The sequence below is a fragment of the Rattus norvegicus genome, chromosome 8, assembly GCF_021556685.1.
Source record: "Rattus norvegicus strain SHRSP/BbbUtx chromosome 8, alternate assembly SHRSP_T2T, whole genome shotgun sequence".
Taxonomy (NCBI): Eukaryota; Metazoa; Chordata; class Mammalia; order Rodentia; family Muridae; genus Rattus; species Rattus norvegicus.
Window position 1 is genome coordinate 129,166,523 of NC_141541.1, and position 19,662 is coordinate 129,186,184.

Here is a 19,662-nt window from a genome sequence, read left to right on the forward strand (position 1 = left end):
GCTTGGGCAGAGGAAACTCCTTCCCATTTTGGGTCTCTAAACAGAGACTGCCAAGGACAAAGGCATGTTCACCAAGCAGGAAACCAAACATACTGTAACCAGGGGTGGCTACAGTCCCCTTCGTGGGTAGCCACATTTCTGGACTAAGGAATCCAGAGACAAAGCTTTCCTGTGTGCTGGGCTAAGAGACCTTCCAGTTGTGGAAAGGTCCAGACACACCCCACCCTCGCCCCATGATCCCCTATCTCTGACTCAAGGCTGCTCAGGGAGAAAGCCTCTGCTCAGCTGTCCCCTGTGAGTCATTTGCAGGAGGCCAGGCGGCTCCTCTTACAGGGTCCAGGCATCCTCTATATATAGCCCAGAGAAGACAGCTGCACAGTCAGTGCACTGCCCCACAGGAGAGCAGAGGTGTGCAGGGCAGCCCTTGACAAACAGACTTGCTGAGTTCCAGAGAGCCGCACCATGACGCTGGGCTTGGAGCAGGCGGAGGAGCAGCGTCTGTACCAGCAGACGCTCCTGCAGGATGGCCTCAAGGACATGCTGGACCACGGCAAGTTCCTGGACTGCGTAGTGCGTGTGGGTGAGCGCGAGTTCCCGTGCCACCGCCTGGTGCTGGCTGCCTGCAGCCCCTACTTCCGTGCGCGTTTCCTGGCTGAGCCAGATGGCGCGGGAGAGCTACGCCTGGAGGAGGTGTCGCCTGATGTAGTGTCCCAGGTGCTGCACTACCTGTACACATCGGAGATCGCGCTGGACGAGGCAAGCGTTCAGGACCTGTTTGCCGCGGCGCATCGATTCCAGATCCCGTCCATCTTCACCATCTGCGTGTCGTTCCTGCAGAAGCGCCTGTGCTTGGCTAATTGCCTGGCTGTCTTCCGCCTCGGCCTCCTGCTGGACTGTGCGCGTCTAGCTGTGGCCGCGCGCGACTTCATCTGCGCACGTTTCCCGCTGGTGGCACGCGACAACGACTTCCTGGGACTCTCAGCTGATGAGCTGATCGCCATCATCTCCAGCGATGGCCTCAACGTGGAGAAGGAGGAGGCAGTGTTCGAGGCTGTGATGCGCTGGGCCAGCAGCGGCGATGCCGATGTGCAGGCCGAGCACCAGCGTGCGTTGCCCACGGTCTTCGAGAGCATTCGCTGCCGCCTGCTGCCTCGTGCTTTCCTGGAGAGCCGCGTGGAGCGCCACCCACTTGTGCGCTCCCAGCCTGAGCTGTTGCGCAAGGTACAGATGGTGAAGGACGCACACGAGGGCCGCCTCACTACGCTGCGCAAGAAAAAGAAGGAGAAGGGTGAGCAGACAGCTCGGACCAAGGAGGCCAACCAGGGCACAGAAGACACCAAGGCTGAGGATGATGAGGAACGAGTGCTGCCCGGGATACTCAATGATACTCTGCGCTTCGGCATGTTCCTGCAGGATCTCATCTTCATGATCAGCGAGGAGGGCGCTGTGGCGTACGACCCAGCTGCCAACGAGTGCTACTGTGCATCCCTGTCCACCCAGATCCCCAAAAACCATGTCAGTCTCGTGACCAAGGAGAACCAAGTCTTCGTGGCCGGTGGCCTCTTCTACAACGAGGACAACAAGGAAGACCCTATGAGTGCTTACTTCCTGCAGGTGCCTGGCCTGCCTTGGGAGGGAGGGACTAGTGCTGGGTTCTGGGAAGGGCCTGCGTCTACTTGGGGGTCTGTCATTGGATCTAGGACCTTTGATTGGCAGCCAGTTGCTTGAAGGGGAAAGAGTTACAGCCAGTTTCCAAAGAGGCCCAGCGGAGGGGTTGGAGGGTCAGAGACAAGTGCAAAGAATCAATAAACAGGGCTTTGGCAGAAGTGCCAGGACCGGGTGGGGAACAGATTATCACACAGAGAGCACCTTGCTTTCTCCTTTCCAGGGCAGGAAACTGAGTCTCAGCAGGGGCTGGGAGGCAGGTGAGCCAGTCCAGGTTGAGGATGCCACTGTGAGAGCTCAGAGGCAAGGAGAATCTACAGCCTGACCTGTGGTTTTGAGCCTTGTCAGCTGGGTGAAATCCAGAGATGTGAAGGGGGAGGGGAGGGAGTTAACACTGTTGGTAACCCAGACAGACAACCCTGTCACGATGGCCAGGTGAGCTGGTATAGGCAGCCAGGGGCTGATAAGCAGCTGGGTGCTAAGGTCAAGTCCACAGGCCCCACAGCTGGAGGAGGTGAGGGGCAGCTCTCCCAGGCCGTCTGGGAGAAGTTTCTGAAGTTAAATGGTATCAAGTGTCTATCCATACCATGCAGCTACTGGACAACTCTCTGAGGTGGGCCCCTTGTACTTATAACCACTGGGTTAGGCAGACACAGATGGTGGGATGGAAGGCTATAGATTTTAAGGGGTGGGGGAAAGGGCTGACCCAAAGATACTGCCCGCCCACAGTTTGACCACTTGGACTCTGAGTGGCTGGGGATGCCGCCTCTCCCCTCACCTCGCTGCCTCTTCGGCCTGGGGGAGGCTCTTAATGCCATCTACGTGGTCGGCGGCCGGGAGCTCAAGGACAGCGAAGACAGCCTGGACTCAGTCCTGTGCTACGACAGGCTGTGAGTGTGTGTGCAGGGGTTGGGGCCACCTTGGGGGACAGGATGGTCTGGGGCAGAGGCCATAGGGTGGGGCTAGGACCACAGTAGCAGCCAGGAGGCCTGCACAGGTGCACGGCCATCGGGTGAAGACCTGAAAATAGTCCTTGAGCAGAGGAGTAGGTGGGTTGGTTCGAAGGCCCAAGAGCTCAGGGGAGGGGAATGTACCCAACGCAGTCTGGGTGTGTGTCGTGGGTGTGAATTCGGAGAGCCAGACTCCACAGGAGCTTAAGTTGCACTCCGGGCTCTCTCGTTCCTCCAGGTCATTCAAATGGGGTGAGTCAGACCCGCTGCCCTATGCGGTTTACGGCCATTCCGTGCTTTCACACATGGACCTTGTCTATGTCATTGGCGGCAAAGGCAAAGACAGGTGAGGTTTAGCCTGGTGGCGAGGAGGTTCTGTGTGGCTGAGGGGCAGACAGTTGTCCCCCACCCCAGCCTCTGTCTTCACTCACCCCATCTACCCCACAGGAAATGTCTGAACAAGATGTGTGTCTACGACCCCAAGAAGTTTGAGTGGAAGGAGCTAGCACCCATGAAGACAGCCCGCTCACTCTTTGGGGCCACCGTCCATGATGGCCGCATCTTTGTGGCTGCAGGGGTGACAGACACAGGGCTTACCAGCTCCACAGAGGTGTACAGCATCGCAGACAACAAGTACGATCTCCGCCCCCAACCCCGTGGCGGTGTACCTATGTCAGCCCTGTTTGCCCTGCTGAGGGTCACAGGCCTACGTCCCCATGTTGATTTGGGACATTGGCATAGAAATAGCTCCCCTAGTCCTCCAAGGCTTTCCTGCAGGAGAATCTGCAGAAAGGCTCCCAGGGTGGGGTCTGGGGTTGACGGGTTCCTCATCTGGGGACTGCTACCAGGCAACGGACTGGCTCTGATGCTGTAACGGAGTCAGTTCAGGAAACAGAAGCCAGCAGGACCCATCCAGCAAAGATGGTGGTTAGTGAGTGCCCAACACTAAAAGGTGGGGCTCCCCAGAAGAAAAACCACGCTCTGAGTGGAGATCTGTGGGTGAGGGGTGTGGGAAGGTTCCGGGATGGGAGAGGTACAGGGTTAATTAAGGCCAGTGAAATGTCTCCCGTGGGTTTAAGCTCCATACCTCACTGTCTGTCACAGGACAGAAGATTCAGAAATTTCTCAGAGAATGAGGGGTCTGGTTGTAGCTGTGACAAGGGTGGCAGAGTCCTAGAGCTGGGGGTGTATTAGGAAGAGTCAAAAAGAAGCCCTGGAGCATGGCTTCTTAGGAATGGGCGGGGCAGAAGAGCTGCATTTTCTACAGGCATCCCCTCCCCCCTCCCCAAGCTGGGGACCGAACCCAGGGCCTTGTGCTTGCTAGGCCAGCGCTCTACCACTGAGCTAAATCCCCAAAACCTTCTACAGGCATTCTTTGAGCTTAGTGGTGGGGTTGGTGTTGGCCTAGTTGTGGGTCATTTGTTGGGCTTAGTGGTGGGTTCGGTGTTGCATGGGGAAGAGAGTAACATGGATGCTTTAAGTAAGTCTCAGAGGCCAGTTGTTAGGCAAACCTTTGGCATCAGGCGGCAAATTGAGAGCCCATCCAGGAATTATAGATTCAGGGTACTAGGGGGTGTGCAGGAGGAGCTCCCCAAGCAGAATGCCAGGGACTGAAGACACCAGGAGAACCATCAGGATATCTAGGACAAGAGGGATAGAGGGTATGCAAAAGAACGGGGCCATCAGAGGTAACTACGGTCTGAGCCTGAGTCCAGCAACACCGGGCTCTAAGCTCACAGGTGTAGTGAGATAGACGGGGTGGGGAGGTGGGGCTGGCTCCACTCACGATACAGGTTAGATAGAACAGCAAGGTGATGGGGAAGGGTGTGGAGGGGGAGGAGTCCTGGGAGGGAATTAAAGGGCAAAAGGAAAGTGGGGAGTAGGGCTGGGATGACCAGAGCATTGTAGCTGATTGAACGTTAGTAAAGTGGAGATTGGTGCTGACATGGTGGGAACAGAGGTTTGCTGAAGCCTTGGACTACTTCCTTCTCCCCCTCTCCCAGGTGGACCCCCTTTGAGGCCTTCCCTCAGGAACGCAGCTCGCTCAGCCTGGTCAGCCTGGCTGGCACCCTTTACGCCCTGGGCGGCTTTGCCACTCTGGAGACGGAGTCTGGAGAGCTGGTCCCCACGGAGCTCAATGACATATGGAGGTGAGCCCGACCCTGAGGATCCGATGGGGGATCCTGAAGAGTCTCAGAGCAAGGTCATCAAAGAGTCCTCCTGCATCCCAGCTTCTCAACAACCCATGGGGGGGGAGGGGGAGAGTGACATGTGGTGGCCTGCCCCACTGTGGAGCATCTGCTGCAGGTCATAGATAGGAGCCGTCCTCAGCTTAGGGCGCAGGCCCAGAGTCTGCTCTCCCCTGTCTCTGAGATGCTTTGCCCTGACGTGTGAGCCTGGCAGGGAGAGGTAGCTGATCAAGACTCCAAGAGCTATTTCTCCACACACACCCCCTGTGTGGTCAGGTCGGGGGACGTCTTGCAGAGAGGAGAAGAGAAAACCGAGTTGGGGCTGGAAGTCTTCCAGACAGCAGTGAACTTTGAGGAATGTGGGAACCTGGGAGGTGGCTCTTCCTGGGAGGGAGCTGCTTTAGACCGCAGGGTGTCTTTTCTTAGGGGGCGTCCATTACGGGGATTCTAAGCACATGAAAATCATTTAGAAACAGATGTACTTGGAGGTGGCCTAGGACACCAACCACCGCACATTATGGGGTCTCTGTCTGGTTTCAGTTGATGAAGCTCCCATCCCTGCCCCACCTTCCCTTCCCCTCAGATTCAATGAGGATGAGAAAAAATGGGAGGGGGTCCTACGAGAGATCGCCTACGCGGCCGGAGCCACCTTCCTCCCTGTGCGCCTCAACGTGCTTCGCCTGACCAAGATGTGACCAGTGCAGGACCCTCACTGAGCCTTCCTCCTGTCCTGTGGCCTCAGAAAAAAAAGCATCGTGGGACTCAGAGTGGATCTGGGAGAGGCCAGAGCCCTTCTGGTTCCCAGTATGAGTCAGAAAGGGTACTCCAGTCAGGAAAGGGACATTGCTACCTGCTTTCCGGTGTCCCTCTGGGGTCGCCATGTCTTCTCAAGGACTGCAAAGCTACAGGCAGGCATCCTAGATTGTGTCTTGGCCCTGCCCGGGCTGGCTGTGTGTGCCATACAGTCTCTTGAGGGACTCAGTGCCCGTGCCAGTCAGATGGGAGTGTCTCCGTCGATGGCACCTTCTTGTGCTAACCCAGACCTCCCTTAGGAATCTCAGGAACAATAAAGTGCTTTCTGAGCATCTACCCCAGGGTCTAGCATCAGCTGCCACAAAGAACCAGGGTCCAGAGGGCTGAGGATTAAGAGCTTGGTTATACCCGTGTTGGGCTGCTGAGTGGGTGGTCCTGTGCTCATACGACTCCTCACCATGTCTTTCGTTTGACCCTTCCCCCAAAGCCTGGAACCGCCAACCCCCTGCCCAGAGTGGACAAGGAGCCAAGAGACTACTGTGGTAGAAAAGTCTTTTATTCTATTGGTCAGGCTTCATGGTCTGGGCCTAGGGCCCAGAAGCCACTGAGCAGAGCCTGGTCCTCTGTCCCCACCTCTACTCCAGCTTCTCTTTGTCCTGCCTCTGCTCTTCCTCCAGTGCCAGGGATCTCTCACGCTCTTTTACCAGCTGGACACCACAGTAGGTGACAAACAAGACCGCCAGTGTGGTCTGGGGGAAGCCTGTTGGAGAAGGAGTCATAATACCTGAAGCATCCCATCCTAGAGACTCTGCCTCTTATCACACACCCCTGCTGAGTGCCCCTGGTGGCTAGGGTGTTGCGTGGATCAGAGGTTCTTGTCCTTCTCATGGGGTCGGGCACTGGCTGTGTTCACTCACGCTGCCCCTTACCTGTAAGTATCAGGCGTCGGGCAACCAGCTCTGTGAATTCAAGGCTGTTGAGGCTCACGAGATTGTACATGATGATAGCCCAGAAGTTTACAGCCCCACAGAGGGCCCGGACTCTCCGAGACATCTGCTCCGATAGCCGGGCCTGCCATCCAAGAATATGTCCACAAGAGGGCCAGGAGAGAGGGACATGGTCAGTCAGTCACTCAGTCCCAGAGGGATAAGAGCTGACTAATGCAGCTAGGCCCTGCCACTCACAGGTCAGGGCCACCCAGACTCCCACTGTGTGAAACACTGTCCTGGCAAACAAGAGAGGTTTAGGGAGAAAGTTCTGGACCAGGGGTTAAGTGTGCCTGGATGACTCCAGAAAGCACTGTGCCACCACCTCCTGTTATCGGTCTGATCCCAGCCAGTCACAGCCTGGAACCTCCTGCCCACCTCGATCTGTGCCAGTGGCCCATGCTCTGCCAGCTTCTGTGCCCAGAGCTCAAAGTTGAGGCCGAAGCAGTTAAGGACAGACCACAGGTAGACGATGTCACAAGGTCCGAGCCACAGGGTGGTGATGACGAAGGTGGCCACAGAGGCGGCCAGCTCCGGGATCACGGCGGAATGATCCCCGCCGATGTGGTCATACACGTATCTGCAGGGAAGACGGGAGAAGAGCCTTTTGGAGCATGGGATGCACAGCAGGGCAGTGCATGGTGCATCAACCTCTGGACCTTGCATCTCTGCCGGCCCAGCTCCAAAGTGTGGAGGGGAGTACTTGGACTTGCATATCTGCGGCTGGATTTCTCTAGTTCCCAGCTCTGTCCCAACTTTTCAAAACAGTCTGTGGATGACCCCAGCATGTGTCTTAGGCTCAGTCTCTTTTACTCAGATATTCACCTGCTACTAGACATCTTACTCCAGAGACCGCTCCTCCCACTTCCGCTCAAGCCAGAGCCCCCAGCCCCACCTCAGCTGAACATACATCAGCGGTTACTCAGGTTGTAGTCAGGATTCTCCAACATCCAAGGCACAAATTCTGTCAGCTCAGCTGGGTCTTGACCTCTGTCCATCCCCTGCACTCCCTGCTGTAGTTTTGGGGTCCCTCTCATTACTGCTCAGGGGCCTCTTAGTCCTGTGTTTGCCTTTGACCCCCACTACATTCTCCACAAATGCTTTAAGAGTGCAGCTCATGGGGCCGGAGTCTCAGAAGCGTGCACTGCTCTTACAGAGGACCTGGGTTGATTTCCCAGAAGCCACATCGGGTGGCTCACAACTTCAGTTTCAGGATATTTGATGCTCTCCTCTGGCCTCTGTAGGCATTGTCTGCATGTGATGCACATACTCACATTCAGGCCCACGCATGTACACATGTAATAACAAATCTTATTTTAAAGTGTGGCTCAGATCACGCCAGTTCACGACTCACACTCCGATGATAAATTATGCTCTTGTGTGGCGTGAAGACGCTCTGCGGCCAGGTGGCTGCCCCCTGCCCTGACTTCATACCCTACCCTCCTCCCCTCATGAGCTGGGTTTCAGACATGATTCACACCTCTGAGTGTACATTTCCCTCGTCCTCTGACCTCATGTAAGCCTGAATTCAAACATGTCCTCTTAGAGGCCTGCTCAGACTCCAATCTAAAGAAGCTTCTAGCCAGCAGCCCTACCCAGTCAGACCATTTTCTTTCCCATACTTTCCACTCTCTACATGTGTGTGTGTGCACTTCACATGGCCGTGCACCCTTCATGCCTGCATACTCTGGTTCCCGGGATTCACATGGCCATGTGTCCTCTCCTGCTGACCACTTTCTTCGTGCCTTTCTGCTGTATCTTCCTCAGTCCCTGCAAGCGTCCCTGTGGCCCCATCTCCCTGCCCCTTGGCCCTCCTCATTTCACTCTCCACTTAGGACTTGGGCTTTCTCAGCCTGGTCTCCTTCACCCAACTCAATGCTCACTGGATGGAGGACGGTCAGTCCTCCGGGCTTCTCTGGACTCTAGACTTTCAGGCCTAAATGCTCCCCCAAGTCTCTTTGAGTCTCTACAAGTATGCTGTCCCAGTGTCACCTAGGCATTTCTGTGTGAAAGTGTCCTGTCCAGCTTCCCAGGTGGCAGGTAGGAATTTAGGCGCTGCCCTATTCCCCGGACACCCCTACTAAACATGACCTCTACCAAGCTGCCAAATGTGTCTCGACCCCCACCATTCTTAGGGTCTCACAAAGTCCAAAGCTGTCTGTCACCCAGGCAACTGGCATAGCCTCCCCACTGCTTCCTGCTTCCTCAGACCCAGAGCCAATCTCTAAAACAATCAACTGCCCCAACCCGTTTGACCACCTTGCAAGGAGGCTGGTATCGTTCTCCAACTCACTTGCAAAGCCAGTCATTGATGCCACGATCAAAGTGCCTGTAGGGAGAGCAGAGGGACATGGATCTGCTAGGTGCATGGGTGGCGGATGAAGCTAAGGAAGGGCGGGACCAGCGACAGGCCACCCTCCTTACTCACGTCTCCCCGAAGACGTAGAGTGCGGTAATGCACTTTGGAGGCTGAGGAGGGTCCAAGTGGTCTAGGCGTGCCACAGTGTTGACGACACCAAACAGGACTGCTGCCTTCACCCAGTCATACACCAGGTTTGAGTAGGCCAGGCCCGCTGGGGACAGGTGACATCACTGTCTGGAGGTCAGTGCACTGACCACCCCTTATGGACAACCAAATTCTGAGCCTTGCCTCTCCCGTGGACAGAGGGTCTTGTTTCTGTTCCACCCCTACCTCCATAGACACCCTGCACCTCCCTGGTCCCGGTGACCCATGAAAATCAGCCACCGCCCTCGAGTGCTACCCGCTGCTTGGGAGAGTAGGGGTTTTGTGTGATGAAGCAAATGTATCCTACACGATTCAGACTCCATTCCGAGTCCTAGCACCCGTGGGTGCTGTGTGCATGAAAGTATCCTGGTGACGGCCCTGACTCCGCCCTGCTTTGGGGACCCACCAAGGGCACTGTCTGGGAGGCGGCTGGCGAACTTGAGATCGCTGGGGATGGTGAGGATATAGAAGAAGTGGAAGAAGATGTCGACAGCCACTATGGCTGCCGCGCTGAGTCCTGCCTGGGTTTGTATGCGCCACAGCTCGCCCTCTGGCCTCACTGGCTCCTGGCTCACCTGGAGGGGCAGAGTCCTGTCTGAGAGGAGACCCACAAATGGCCTGGGGAGAGGAGACACAGCTTCCTGAGGACAGGGTGCTCGTGCTTGGGGAGCTATGTCTAAGACAAGGTCAGGAAGAGGAGGTCCAGCCATGCTCTGTGAGCCCACGGGGTTCCCCTCACCTGAGCCTGGAAGCGGTCAAAGGTCATGATGGGCCCGAAGAAGAAGAAGGGCAAGTAGAAATTGTACTTGAGCAGGTCAGCAAGGGAGTAGCGGCGGTCAGGGTGGGCACAGCTCTCCAGCGCGAAGCTGGTGCACCGTAGAACTGTGAAGCCGCTGCCCCCGTGGAACAGTACATCTTGAAGATCAAAAGTGCCTGTGACAAACCCACTCTGGAAGAAGACAGTGAGCCCCCGGCTCACTAGCAGGTCCGTGCTCCCGGGGAAAGCCCCTTCCCAGCTTCCCGTAGGAGCTGGGCCCAGTCCTGCCAGGCAACAGTGACTGACTTTAGCTCAGCAACATGACAGAGCAAGGGATGCTCTGGGGTGCAAATGGTTGCCTTACTCAAAGGCTTGGAGGGGGGACCTTTGGGGTGTCAACACCATTCCCTCTACTCCTGCGTACCTGCCAAGAGATCCCAGGGTCCATCTTGAAGGACGCCAGGCTGGCAAGGCCAAGGGCAAGGCACAGCCAGCGCTGGCCCAGGAGTGAGGCCACATAGAGGACTACGCAGTGGCCAAGCAGCAGCAGCAGGTACCATGGGCCCATTGTGCCCACCACTGCCAGGACTCCATACACCGCATACATCCAAGAGCGGAGCTGTGGACATGAGCAGCCTCAGTTAACCTCTCTGTGCACATGGGAGGAGACCCTGGGACTGATTTCCAACAGCATTAGGGACAAAGAAGGGGCAGACAGGAGGAGGCCAAGTCCCCAAGGTCCAGCTCACCTGGGGGGCCACCATTGTGCAGAGTTTAGCAAACAGCACATGTCCAGAGAGGGCAAAGACAATGATGTTTCGGAAGTTGGTGAACCACATCACCCACTCGAAGTCAGCCACATCCTGGACATCCCAAGCAGGAAGAAGGCAGGCAGGCGAGGGCAGTGGAGAGGAAAGAACCAATCAGAGATCCTGTTCTGAGGACAGTGGTTGTAGGTGTCTGCCCTCCATCTGAGGGAGGTGTCCAGGGAGAAGGATTGGGTGAGGGTCCTAAAGGACAGGCCTGCTCCTCGAAGCTCTGCCTCTCCTGTACTCAGCTCATTTCTGACATTCTACCCCCTGTTGCCTAGTTCTGGAAGGCAGGAAGCAGAAAGTCAGCTTGCCCTAAATAAGGCGGAAGGTCCTGAAGTTCAAAGCAGAGCCTTCCTTGCTGTACCGCATGAGACAGAGAGCAAGAATAGAGTAGGCGAGGCCAGGGGGTGGGGTGTGTCTAGGAGCCAGGGACCTGAGAGGCATGGGAAACTCACCATCTTCCGGCCCAGGTACTCCCAGCCAGGTCGCACGGACTCCCGGAAGGCCTTCCTGTGTGCTCCATCTGAGAACAAAGTGTAGCCTTTGAGTAGGGGGCTCTTATATGCCTTCCCTGGGCCACCCCACCTGAGGAGGGTGGGGAAGGGGGGAAGCTTTCTGGGCTGCAGGGCTCTTAAATGTGTTTGGAACTGTGCCCGAAGTGGGACCTAGAGAATCCTCAGGGTCTGTCCCAGCTGCCCCCCCACCCCATTACCTTGCGATGCCTCCAGGAGACCACGGCCAGCATAAGCCAGGGCACCGCTTAGCACCAGGGAGTAGAGGCCGAGCTCAGCTGCAGGCAGCGCTGTTTTGATGCCCATGGCCTGGAGAGGGCTGTAGGAGAAGCATGAGTTCCAGCTTTGACTCATCCCCCACTCCCTGCCATGGACCCTCACTGGGGTTTTGGGCCCTCTGATGAGACTGGTCCACTCAGCCCCTGGGGACTCCATCAGCAAATCTTCACACTCAGGCACCTCCTCCCTCCCTCTGCGGCTCCCATCTTGCTTCCTTTGAAGATTCCCCCAAGTCCAGACTTCACACAGAATGGCTTCTTCTCCTTCATACCTCTGATGGGCTGACAAGTTTGGGACACCAAACTGTTCCTACAAGGCTTCCCCAACCATGGGGTCTCTCCCATGGGGGAATCTGTCTCTAGCCCATGTCAGTTTTCTCATCTCTCAGTGAGCCTCTCTTAGCCTCAAGCAAAGCCCTGCCCACAAGGTCCCCTGAGATCCTGTGAACTCCCGTAGCACCAACTCCCCAGACTCACTCAGCTCCAGGCTCCGCCTGACCCCATTCCTCTGCCAAGCCGTGAGTCTGTCTTATCTCAGGTCCCTGCCTGTGTTCACCCACTGTTCCCCTTGAAGTACTGTGTAGTCTAAGCTCTTGCTGCAGGCTGGAGGTTGTGCTATTTGAGGCCCCAGAGTGGCCAGAGCTGAACCAGGCAGGGCCAGGCAGGAACTGGGAGGGCTCTGGCCGCTGTCCAAGGTGCTGACCGATATCAGTCCCAGGATGTGTCTGGTCACTCCCTCTGGCTACCCTGCTGGGCCATCCCTGGGGTCTGGGCCAGTACCTAAGCCCCTCCCACACTCTTCAGCCTGGCCTCCAGTCTTTTAATGGCTGCCTAGGTTCAAACCTGGGACGGAGGGAAAGAGGAACACAGTGCAGTGCCCCTTTGGAGATGGGTAGGGTCACCCCATCTCCCCCAACCCAAGATCTCCCAATTGCAGATCTGTCTTCTCTAGCACTGCAGCCAGGGTTCTGGGAGCCTGCTCCTTGCTACACAGACAGAGAAGTGTGGGCCAGTGAGGCCATCCAGTGAGCTTCTCTAAAGGGCAGGTGCTCTTGGTGAGTCCCGGCTCAGACCAGACCAGTGCTGGTGCAGCTTGCTTCGGGTCAGGCCTTCCTGAGTAGCCTCTGCACGGTGGCTGGAGGGCTGAGACACCTCTTCATTGGTGGGGTGGGGGAGGGAAGCATAGGATCAGGTTAGTGGAGCAGGAGAGTGAAACCGGAGCGGATGAAGAAGCGCGCAAAATAGCTGTGTCAGCTGCCTCCCACTCGCCACTTTCCAATTTTAGCTCCCCATGGCCGGTGGGGAGTGTCCCCAGTGAGGCCTCGGCAGGGGGCTGGCCCCCAGCCTAGGGCCCCTCCTGATGGACCCCTGAACCTGTGCTGACTGTGGACCCAGGGTGTCCTTTGCCCCGCACTTGGCTCCGGTGCACCTGGAGTGAAGCCCACCTTGGGGCTCATGGTCTGGGATGAGGGCTCTGGGGTGAGACCCACAGGCCTCAAGGGCTCCAGAAGGACTGCACACCCAACTTGCACTGACCTTGAAGAGGCTGAGAGGGACCCTGGCGCACTGCCCACCTCAGGGCTCCGGGGTCCTGCGTCCGACCGTGAGTCTGTCCGGCTGGCTGAGCTGTGGGGCTATGGTGGGGTGTGTCCAGCTCTGGGGTCCCCACCCCCTGGAGGCCAGCGCGGTGAGTGGTGACAGCCGGAGGAGGGGGGAGGAGGAGGTGGCCTTCCTGGAGTGGAGCAGACCGTTTGTGGAGCAGAGCCTAGTGCTGCAGTACTGTTGGCCACAGGGAGCTGCGGGGAGTGGCAAGGAAGATGTGGGGGTGGTGAGAGAGGGAAGGGGTTTGTGGGGACACAGTCTCAGGCAGGGGCACCTGGACCTCACTTGACCTCCCTCTCCTCAGCCCTGGAAAGCCTGTGCTTCCTTTTTCTGTGCTGTGCCAGGATCTCTTCTTCCAGGAAGCCCTCTAAGCAATCTCTACAGACTTCCAGTCAGCCCTGCTCCCGCTGCCTGGGCACACATATACAGTGTGTGCAGTATTGCACATCCTGGATCAGTGAACTCCAGCTGCAGCCTTTATCTGTGACCCCCTCAAGGGTGTCCAGGGAAGGCCTATCTAGTTCCACCCTGCATGTTCATCCTGACAAGAGACTGGGCCAGACAAGCATTGGTGTCAAGGGAGGACTGGCATTTCTGGTAGAGTTGGTACCGGCAAGGACCATGGTGTTGGGGGCTCCAGGATTGAAGCCTTGTCCCCACAGAGTTGACTGGGTAGAAGGATGATATTAGGGTCACCGGAATGGACGGCGTCCTCTTAATAGCAGGCAAGAGACCCTGATGTGAAACGGAAGCAACTTAAGCCCCTGCTGGGCGGGGCCCCTGGAAATCTCTGCTTGAGTCTTCCTCTAGGATGAGATCTCCATAGAGAATGTGTGGCTCCGCTCATGTACAAGGGCTTGAAGAAAGGCCCTGTGACTTCTCTTCCTATGCTCAGCTGAGGATGGACAGGGTAGAAGCTGTGCCTCCACTCAGCAGGGTCCTGTGAAAACCCTGGGAAGTTAGGGCATGAGCTTCCTCCCAGGAATGCAGACACATGGGCCCAGAGGATGCAGTTGGGAGGGCACCATGCACACTCTCCTGAGTGTGACTGAGAAGCCATGATGCTGGCCTTTGACCCTGAACATGGTTGGGCAAAGGGTTGCAGTGGAGGGGCTGTCTGCCAATGTGACTGGGATCCGGATGCTAGAGGCGGCTAGGGTCAAAGGAAGAGGGGGAGGTTAGGCAAGGTTCTGGCTTTCTGAGCAGGTGCAGCTGACACTAGAGCCATGTGTTGAGGCACAATTAGTGGTTATCACAGAGAGTAAATAACATAAGCCAGGAGGTATGCAGAATAACTCTTTTTAATGTCACCACAACCCACAAGGACCGTCTTCAGCTGGAAAGAAAACTGAGGCATAAGGTGGAACAGTTAAGGTCAGCTCCAGAAGCCTCTGGAAGAGTCTGCACCACAGGGTGAGAACTCAGTCTATTCACAGCAGAGTAGGTGAGGCCACCGTAGGCAGGCCATGCATTTGGTGTGTTGTGTAGCAGTGTCCTCTGAGATGAGACATTTTGTCATCAGGGAAGGAAACTTCTATGACTAAGGAAGTAGACAACTCAGAAGTGTCAATGAGTTCCTGAAACTGACCAGATACACTAGGCCCACCCTCCCCAACTGTAAGGACTGCGGGAGAAGCTCTGAGAAGAAGCACCAAGATACCTGGAAGGGACTTAGGTCAACTGAGCCACCTGGAAGGGAAACTCCAACCTGCTGAGATGCCTGCAGGCTGTGCAGTGTGCTCCAGGCTCCCAGCTTTGTGAGTTGCCACTGTGCTGGGGTGGGCTTTGGTGATGCAGCTGTCACTGAGTCACCTGTGCTCCTGTAACACCTTACCCATATTCCTGTAAGCGACCCCAATAAAAACTCACTGCTTTACCAAGTTGGACTTTGATGGTGTCATTACTTTGGTCAGTTCCCTATCTGGGGTGAGTAGACATGTGTTTGTATCTCCCAGTGAGAAGTGTCACACAGCATGGTGCCCTCAGGAGGTGCTAAGGCTGAAAAGTTGAAGCCACTGTTTTGGGGCCTCTGATTTTCACTTGTTAACTGGGTTTTCTGTGCTCTTGAGGGATCCAGTGATCACCCTGTAGGCACAATTCATTGCTTACAGAGGTGCTAGGGAGCCAGACACTGAGGCAGGGCCCACACGGCAGTGGTACTCTCCCTGGAGACCCTGGCACCGCAGCATGCAGGATGGTGACCTATGCAAAGGCAGAAGGGTAGAGACTGGATGAGCCCCTCCACTGGTGCCAGGGGCTGTAGGGTGGGGCACTGGCCCATCAAACAAGGGACTGGAAGCTGACTGGGCTGAGACCTGCATGGGACTGAGAGCTACTTCCTGATGCCTCAAGGCTCCGTGAGAAAGTTAAAGAGGGAAAGCCCCAGGCTATTCAACTCATGCTTCTTAAAGTGCGGGCAAGTGTCCTGGATGTGCAGAGCAGTGCATGCTGGGTGGTGTCTGCCTATGATGACTGTCTGCATGCTATGCAGTGTAGAAGTGTGAGGTGAGCTGCACGCATATGGAGGCTCAGGAACAGCAGCAGAGACTGCGTGTGGCAAGACTCACTGGCATGTGGAAGGGAGCTATTGGCTCCTCACAGAGACTTGATGTGAGATGGGCTGCTTTGGGATACTCGCACTGGAAGCCACCTTGTGCTGGACTCTGGGGATGGGGAAAGGGCCTGGGTAACAGTGGAGTTTGCTTGGGTCAGCTGTATGCAGCTTGGGTCAGCTGTATGCAGCTTGGGTCAGCTGTACGCAGCTTGGGTCAGCTGTACGCAGCTTGCAGCCTCGTTCAGCTGGTGCACAGGGAGCTTGTCTGCCTCACCTCAGGGTCTGGAGAGGATGCTCAGCAAGTGTGTGCTGACTTAAGAGGGAGACCACAAAGGCTGGCATTTACTGAGTGCTTACTGTGCGCTGGTTGCTGCTCCACACACGTTGAATGTCCTAGCTCAGTGAGTGCTGAGGGAGCTCCAGTGAGGGACCCTAGGAATCTGGTCACCTCAGCCAGCAGAGGTGGGGGGATGGGCCCTAGCACAAAGCCCCAGGCAAATTGTTTGAGGTTGCCTGGAGGTGTTATAGACTCTACTCACTGGCCTTTAAGTCCAGTGCCCGCAGGAGCTGGCATATGTCAGGACTGCCCATGCAGACAAACCTCTGTAAGATGCCAGCTCCCTCCACAGGGTACAAATGGAAGCCACTGTGGCACCTGGCAGCAGGACTCTTCCCCTCCCTCTCTTTCACTGGCATGGCTGAAACCAGTCTATTGATACTTGTCCTTGCACAGAAGTCATCAGCTAAATGTCTTACTCTGTGAATGGCCCTCCAAGCAAGGTTTCTAGTACTGTCCCATTTCACAGATGAAGGTAGGTGAGATTGAGGTAGAGAGATTAAAAGATCTGCCCAGAGCCATGCATGCTCCTTTTGAGTGGAATGAGGCTATGTGGCTCCCAGCTAAGGTTCAGGCTGCACAAACCAGGACTCCTGCCTTCAGTTGCCCAGGAGAGGGGCCACAGCAGACCTGCATTCCTCTAAGGGAGGCTGGCTAGTCCTTGCCTGCCTCGCACTCAGTAGGCTCTGCTGAGGCCTGGTGCCTGCACCCCCACATGTCCAGACTCCTCTCAGTGCCTGCAGAAGGTGCTCATCTCTCCAGCTTCTTATTGTCACATGCTGTCCCCTCCCAGCACAAACATTCCTGTCCCCTCTGCCTGCTACTTGCATGAGAAACCAGGGGAGAACCCTTCCTCCCTAAGACTCTTGGGATGACACTAAAACTGCCACCGCATCCTAATGGCCTTAGTTGCACCAGTTGTGAGATTTCAGGATTCCTTGGGTGGCCCAAGAATGGGCTGAGCACACAGGCTTTCCAGAGAGTGCTGTCACAGTGCTACAAGCCACACACATGGTTGTGTCTCATGGGAGGGAATGTGTTGACAGCCATGGAGCTGCATGTGCCTACCCCTATGTTCAGTGCCCGTGTGTGAGCATGCACGACTGCCGTGCCTGTGAGAGCTTTGGGTGGCCTTCCCTGGGTCTGCCTATGACACTGTTACAGCCCCTGAGATAAGGGTGTTCTGGGCTGCTCCTGCAGCACTCTGCAACAAAGACACACTGCCACGTACCAAGACCCACTGCCTTACCTGTGCACCCCATGCCCGGGCCTGCCTAGATTGCCTTCTGACTCTAGCACCTATGCCTCTGGGAGCAGTAATGGGTTGAGCTGTGTGGCCTTGGGGCCATCAGAGCTCTGGGCATTCACTCTGCTGGAGACCCTAGCTTTGGACTCAGGACCACCAGCTTCTATTTGGAGGCCTGGACCACACCTGTAAAGCCCTACCTATCACAGACCAGGTTCCTCTGTCAGGGGCAGGAACACATTCCACCAGAGCTGTAGTGACTGAAAGTAACTTCTTATTCCAAGCCCAAGGCTCTGCCCTATGCGGTAAGTACACAGAGAGGCTGGGCACAGCAGCAGGATGGCCAGGTGGGTGCTAGGGCCCGAGTGAGGGATTGCAGGGGAAGGCTGGATGGCTCCAGGTGGATGCCGCAAGAGGAAGCACCAAGGGGCTCAGCTATGTGTGGAGAGCCCGTAGATCCCAGGGCCCTGGAGATGCCCTAGGGCAAGGACAGCAGCACCTGCTCGAGGAAACGCACCAGCCAGGAATGGCTGGTCACCACTCCTGCTCAGGTATCCTCCGCTTGTCTGCTCTGCTAGGATACAGAGCCGATTCTGGGAGGAGCTGAGAGGGTGCTGCCTGAACCTGAGGTCCTCTAGGAGTTGAGCTAAGAGCTCTGCTCTACTGTTTGTTGGCTTTCTGCTGCCGTAGCGCCTGCAGGAAGACTCCCTTCACCTGGCCCAGGGTCTGGTGGTACATGCGGAAGTCCTCCTCCTTCCCTCGCAGGGCACTGCCCAGGGCGTCTCTCAGTACTCCGTTCTCTTCCATCTGGATGGCCAGCCTGGAGCGGAGGGAGACGGGGCTGAGTGCACGGAGCAGGCAGCAGGTGTTCTGGGCCCAGGGCCTGGAGACGAAGCTGTGGTGCAGGTGCAGGATTTTCACCCCTCTGCCCTTCTCTGGACCCCCAGGGGGCATGCACCAAATGGGTCTGTCTCTGGGCCCTTTCCCAGAATTGACCCAGAAGCTCCGAGTGGCCTCAACTACTCCAACACACTGACACACGGACACAGACACAGACACAGACACAGACACAGACAGACACACACAGACACACACACATACACACACACGGACACACACACATGGACACACACACAGACACACACACAGACACACACAGACACACACATACACACAGACACACACACACAGACACACACACAGACACACACACGGACACACACACATGGACACACACACACGGACACACACACAGACACACACAGACACACACATACACACAGACAGACACACACAGACACACACACAGACACACGGATACACACACACACAGACACACACACAGACACACAGACACACACACACAGACACACACACAGACACACACACACATGGACACACACACAGACACACACAGACACACACATACACACAGACACACAGACAGACACACACAGACACACACACAGACACACGGATACACACACACACAGACACACACACAGACACACACACACATGGACACATACACAGACACACACAGACACACACATACACACAGACACACAGACACACACACATGGACACACACACACAGACACACATACACATGGACACACACAGACACACGGATACACACACATGGATACACACACACACACACACACACACACACACACACACACACAGCATTGTATCTTTTCCCAGGCTGGACTCAAGCTCCACCAGCAGCAGAGGGTGAGCTTGAACTGACAGCCGTGCTACCCTAGTGCTGAGTGCTGGCATTACAGGTGTGCACCACACACCCTTGTATACAGCACTGGGGACAGAGCCAGGGCTCTGTGCTTGCTGGGACAGCCCTCTGCTGACTGAGCTGCACCTGGCTCCTCAGTTCCCCTTTACAGGTAATGCTGGACAACACAGGAGCACAGTCCAGTATTGGTAATGGTTTCCTTGGAACCATGGGTCATCAGGGCACCGTGGAACCCTCTATAGGCAGGGTGCAGGGAGAGGGATATGGCCCCTCTGCCCAGGAAGCCTCCATACAGGTATCTCTACCCTTTCTAGAAGGCTGAGCAGGAAGCACCTGGCATTCAGCTCCTCTATCTGTGATTCCATAGGCATATCAGAGAGCTGAGTGGAGGACGAGTCTTTCTTGGCGCTTCCAGTTGAGTTGGGCTTGGTGCTGGCAGCAGGAGGCCCTGTAGAGGAGCAGCAGACACTTTCTGTAGTGAGGTCAGAACTATGCACACTCTCCCTTCTCCCTCACTACAGGGTGCGGGGTGGGGGCTGCTTCGGCCCAGAAGCCTTCCCTGACTGCTCTCTATGTATCTAACCTGCCCTGTGCCCTCTGCCCCTGCCCTCTGCCCTCTGCCCCCGCCCTGGCTTTGCCTGCTGTGCACAGTGGCCCTCTCGTGGCCATCCAACTCCACCCCTCATTTCTGTCACTTGCTTGTACCAAGAGTAGACAGTGGGACCTGAGGGCTGGTCTGAGAGCTGAGCCCAAGATTAGGCT

General features: G+C 56.3%; 3 protein-coding genes across 10 annotated transcripts in view; 1 reads left to right on the forward strand and 2 right to left on the reverse strand.

The window, feature by feature from the left end:
- The first annotated feature begins 376 nt into the window (after positions 1 to 376).
- On the forward strand, positions 377 to 5,893 carry Klhl40 (kelch-like family member 40). Its single transcript, NM_001108195.2, has 6 exons — positions 377 to 1,614; positions 2,395 to 2,555; positions 2,854 to 2,961; positions 3,063 to 3,248; positions 4,619 to 4,765; positions 5,388 to 5,893. The coding sequence occupies exons 1-6, from the start codon at positions 463 to 465 to the stop codon at positions 5,497 to 5,499; spliced, it is 1,866 nt and encodes a 621-aa protein (NP_001101665.2). The 5' UTR covers positions 377 to 462; the 3' UTR covers positions 5,500 to 5,893.
- A 200-nt stretch (positions 5,894 to 6,093) lies between these two features.
- On the reverse strand, positions 6,094 to 13,163 carry Hhatl (hedgehog acyltransferase-like). 6 transcript variants are annotated; one of them, NM_001106868.1, is made up of 12 exons: positions 12,945 to 13,093; positions 11,331 to 11,449; positions 11,074 to 11,141; positions 10,556 to 10,669; positions 10,231 to 10,425; positions 9,789 to 9,998; positions 9,456 to 9,624; positions 8,972 to 9,116; positions 8,837 to 8,872; positions 6,922 to 7,123; positions 6,487 to 6,628; positions 6,094 to 6,317 (listed from the first exon to the last, which is right to left on the reverse strand). In NM_001106868.1, the coding sequence occupies exons 2-12, from the start codon at positions 11,434 to 11,436 to the stop codon at positions 6,193 to 6,195; spliced, it is 1,512 nt and encodes a 503-aa protein (NP_001100338.1). In that variant the 5' UTR covers positions 11,437 to 11,449; positions 12,945 to 13,093; the 3' UTR covers positions 6,094 to 6,192. The 6 variants fall into 6 exon arrangements, 4 of the variants coding, with proteins under 4 accessions (NP_001100338.1, XP_087417700.1, XP_087417701.1 ...); XR_015626570.1 differs by having other exon boundaries at positions 6,096 to 6,317; positions 9,456 to 9,667; positions 12,945 to 13,163; XM_087561574.1 differs by lacking the exon at positions 12,945 to 13,093 and adding an exon at positions 11,886 to 12,029 and having other exon boundaries at positions 6,096 to 6,317.
- Positions 13,164 to 14,293: 1,130 nt separating this feature from the next.
- Ccdc13 (coiled-coil domain containing 13) overlaps positions 14,294 to 19,662 on the reverse strand; it is a gene marked incomplete in the record, with an annotated part of 44,389 nt that continues 39,020 nt past the window's right edge. For all 3 annotated transcript variants that reach the window (NM_001447038.1, NM_001447039.1, NM_001447037.1), the window contains 2 exon segments: positions 14,294 to 17,967; positions 19,234 to 19,348. In NM_001447038.1, coding sequence (NP_001433967.1) covers positions 17,808 to 17,967; positions 19,234 to 19,348 — 275 coding nt within the window.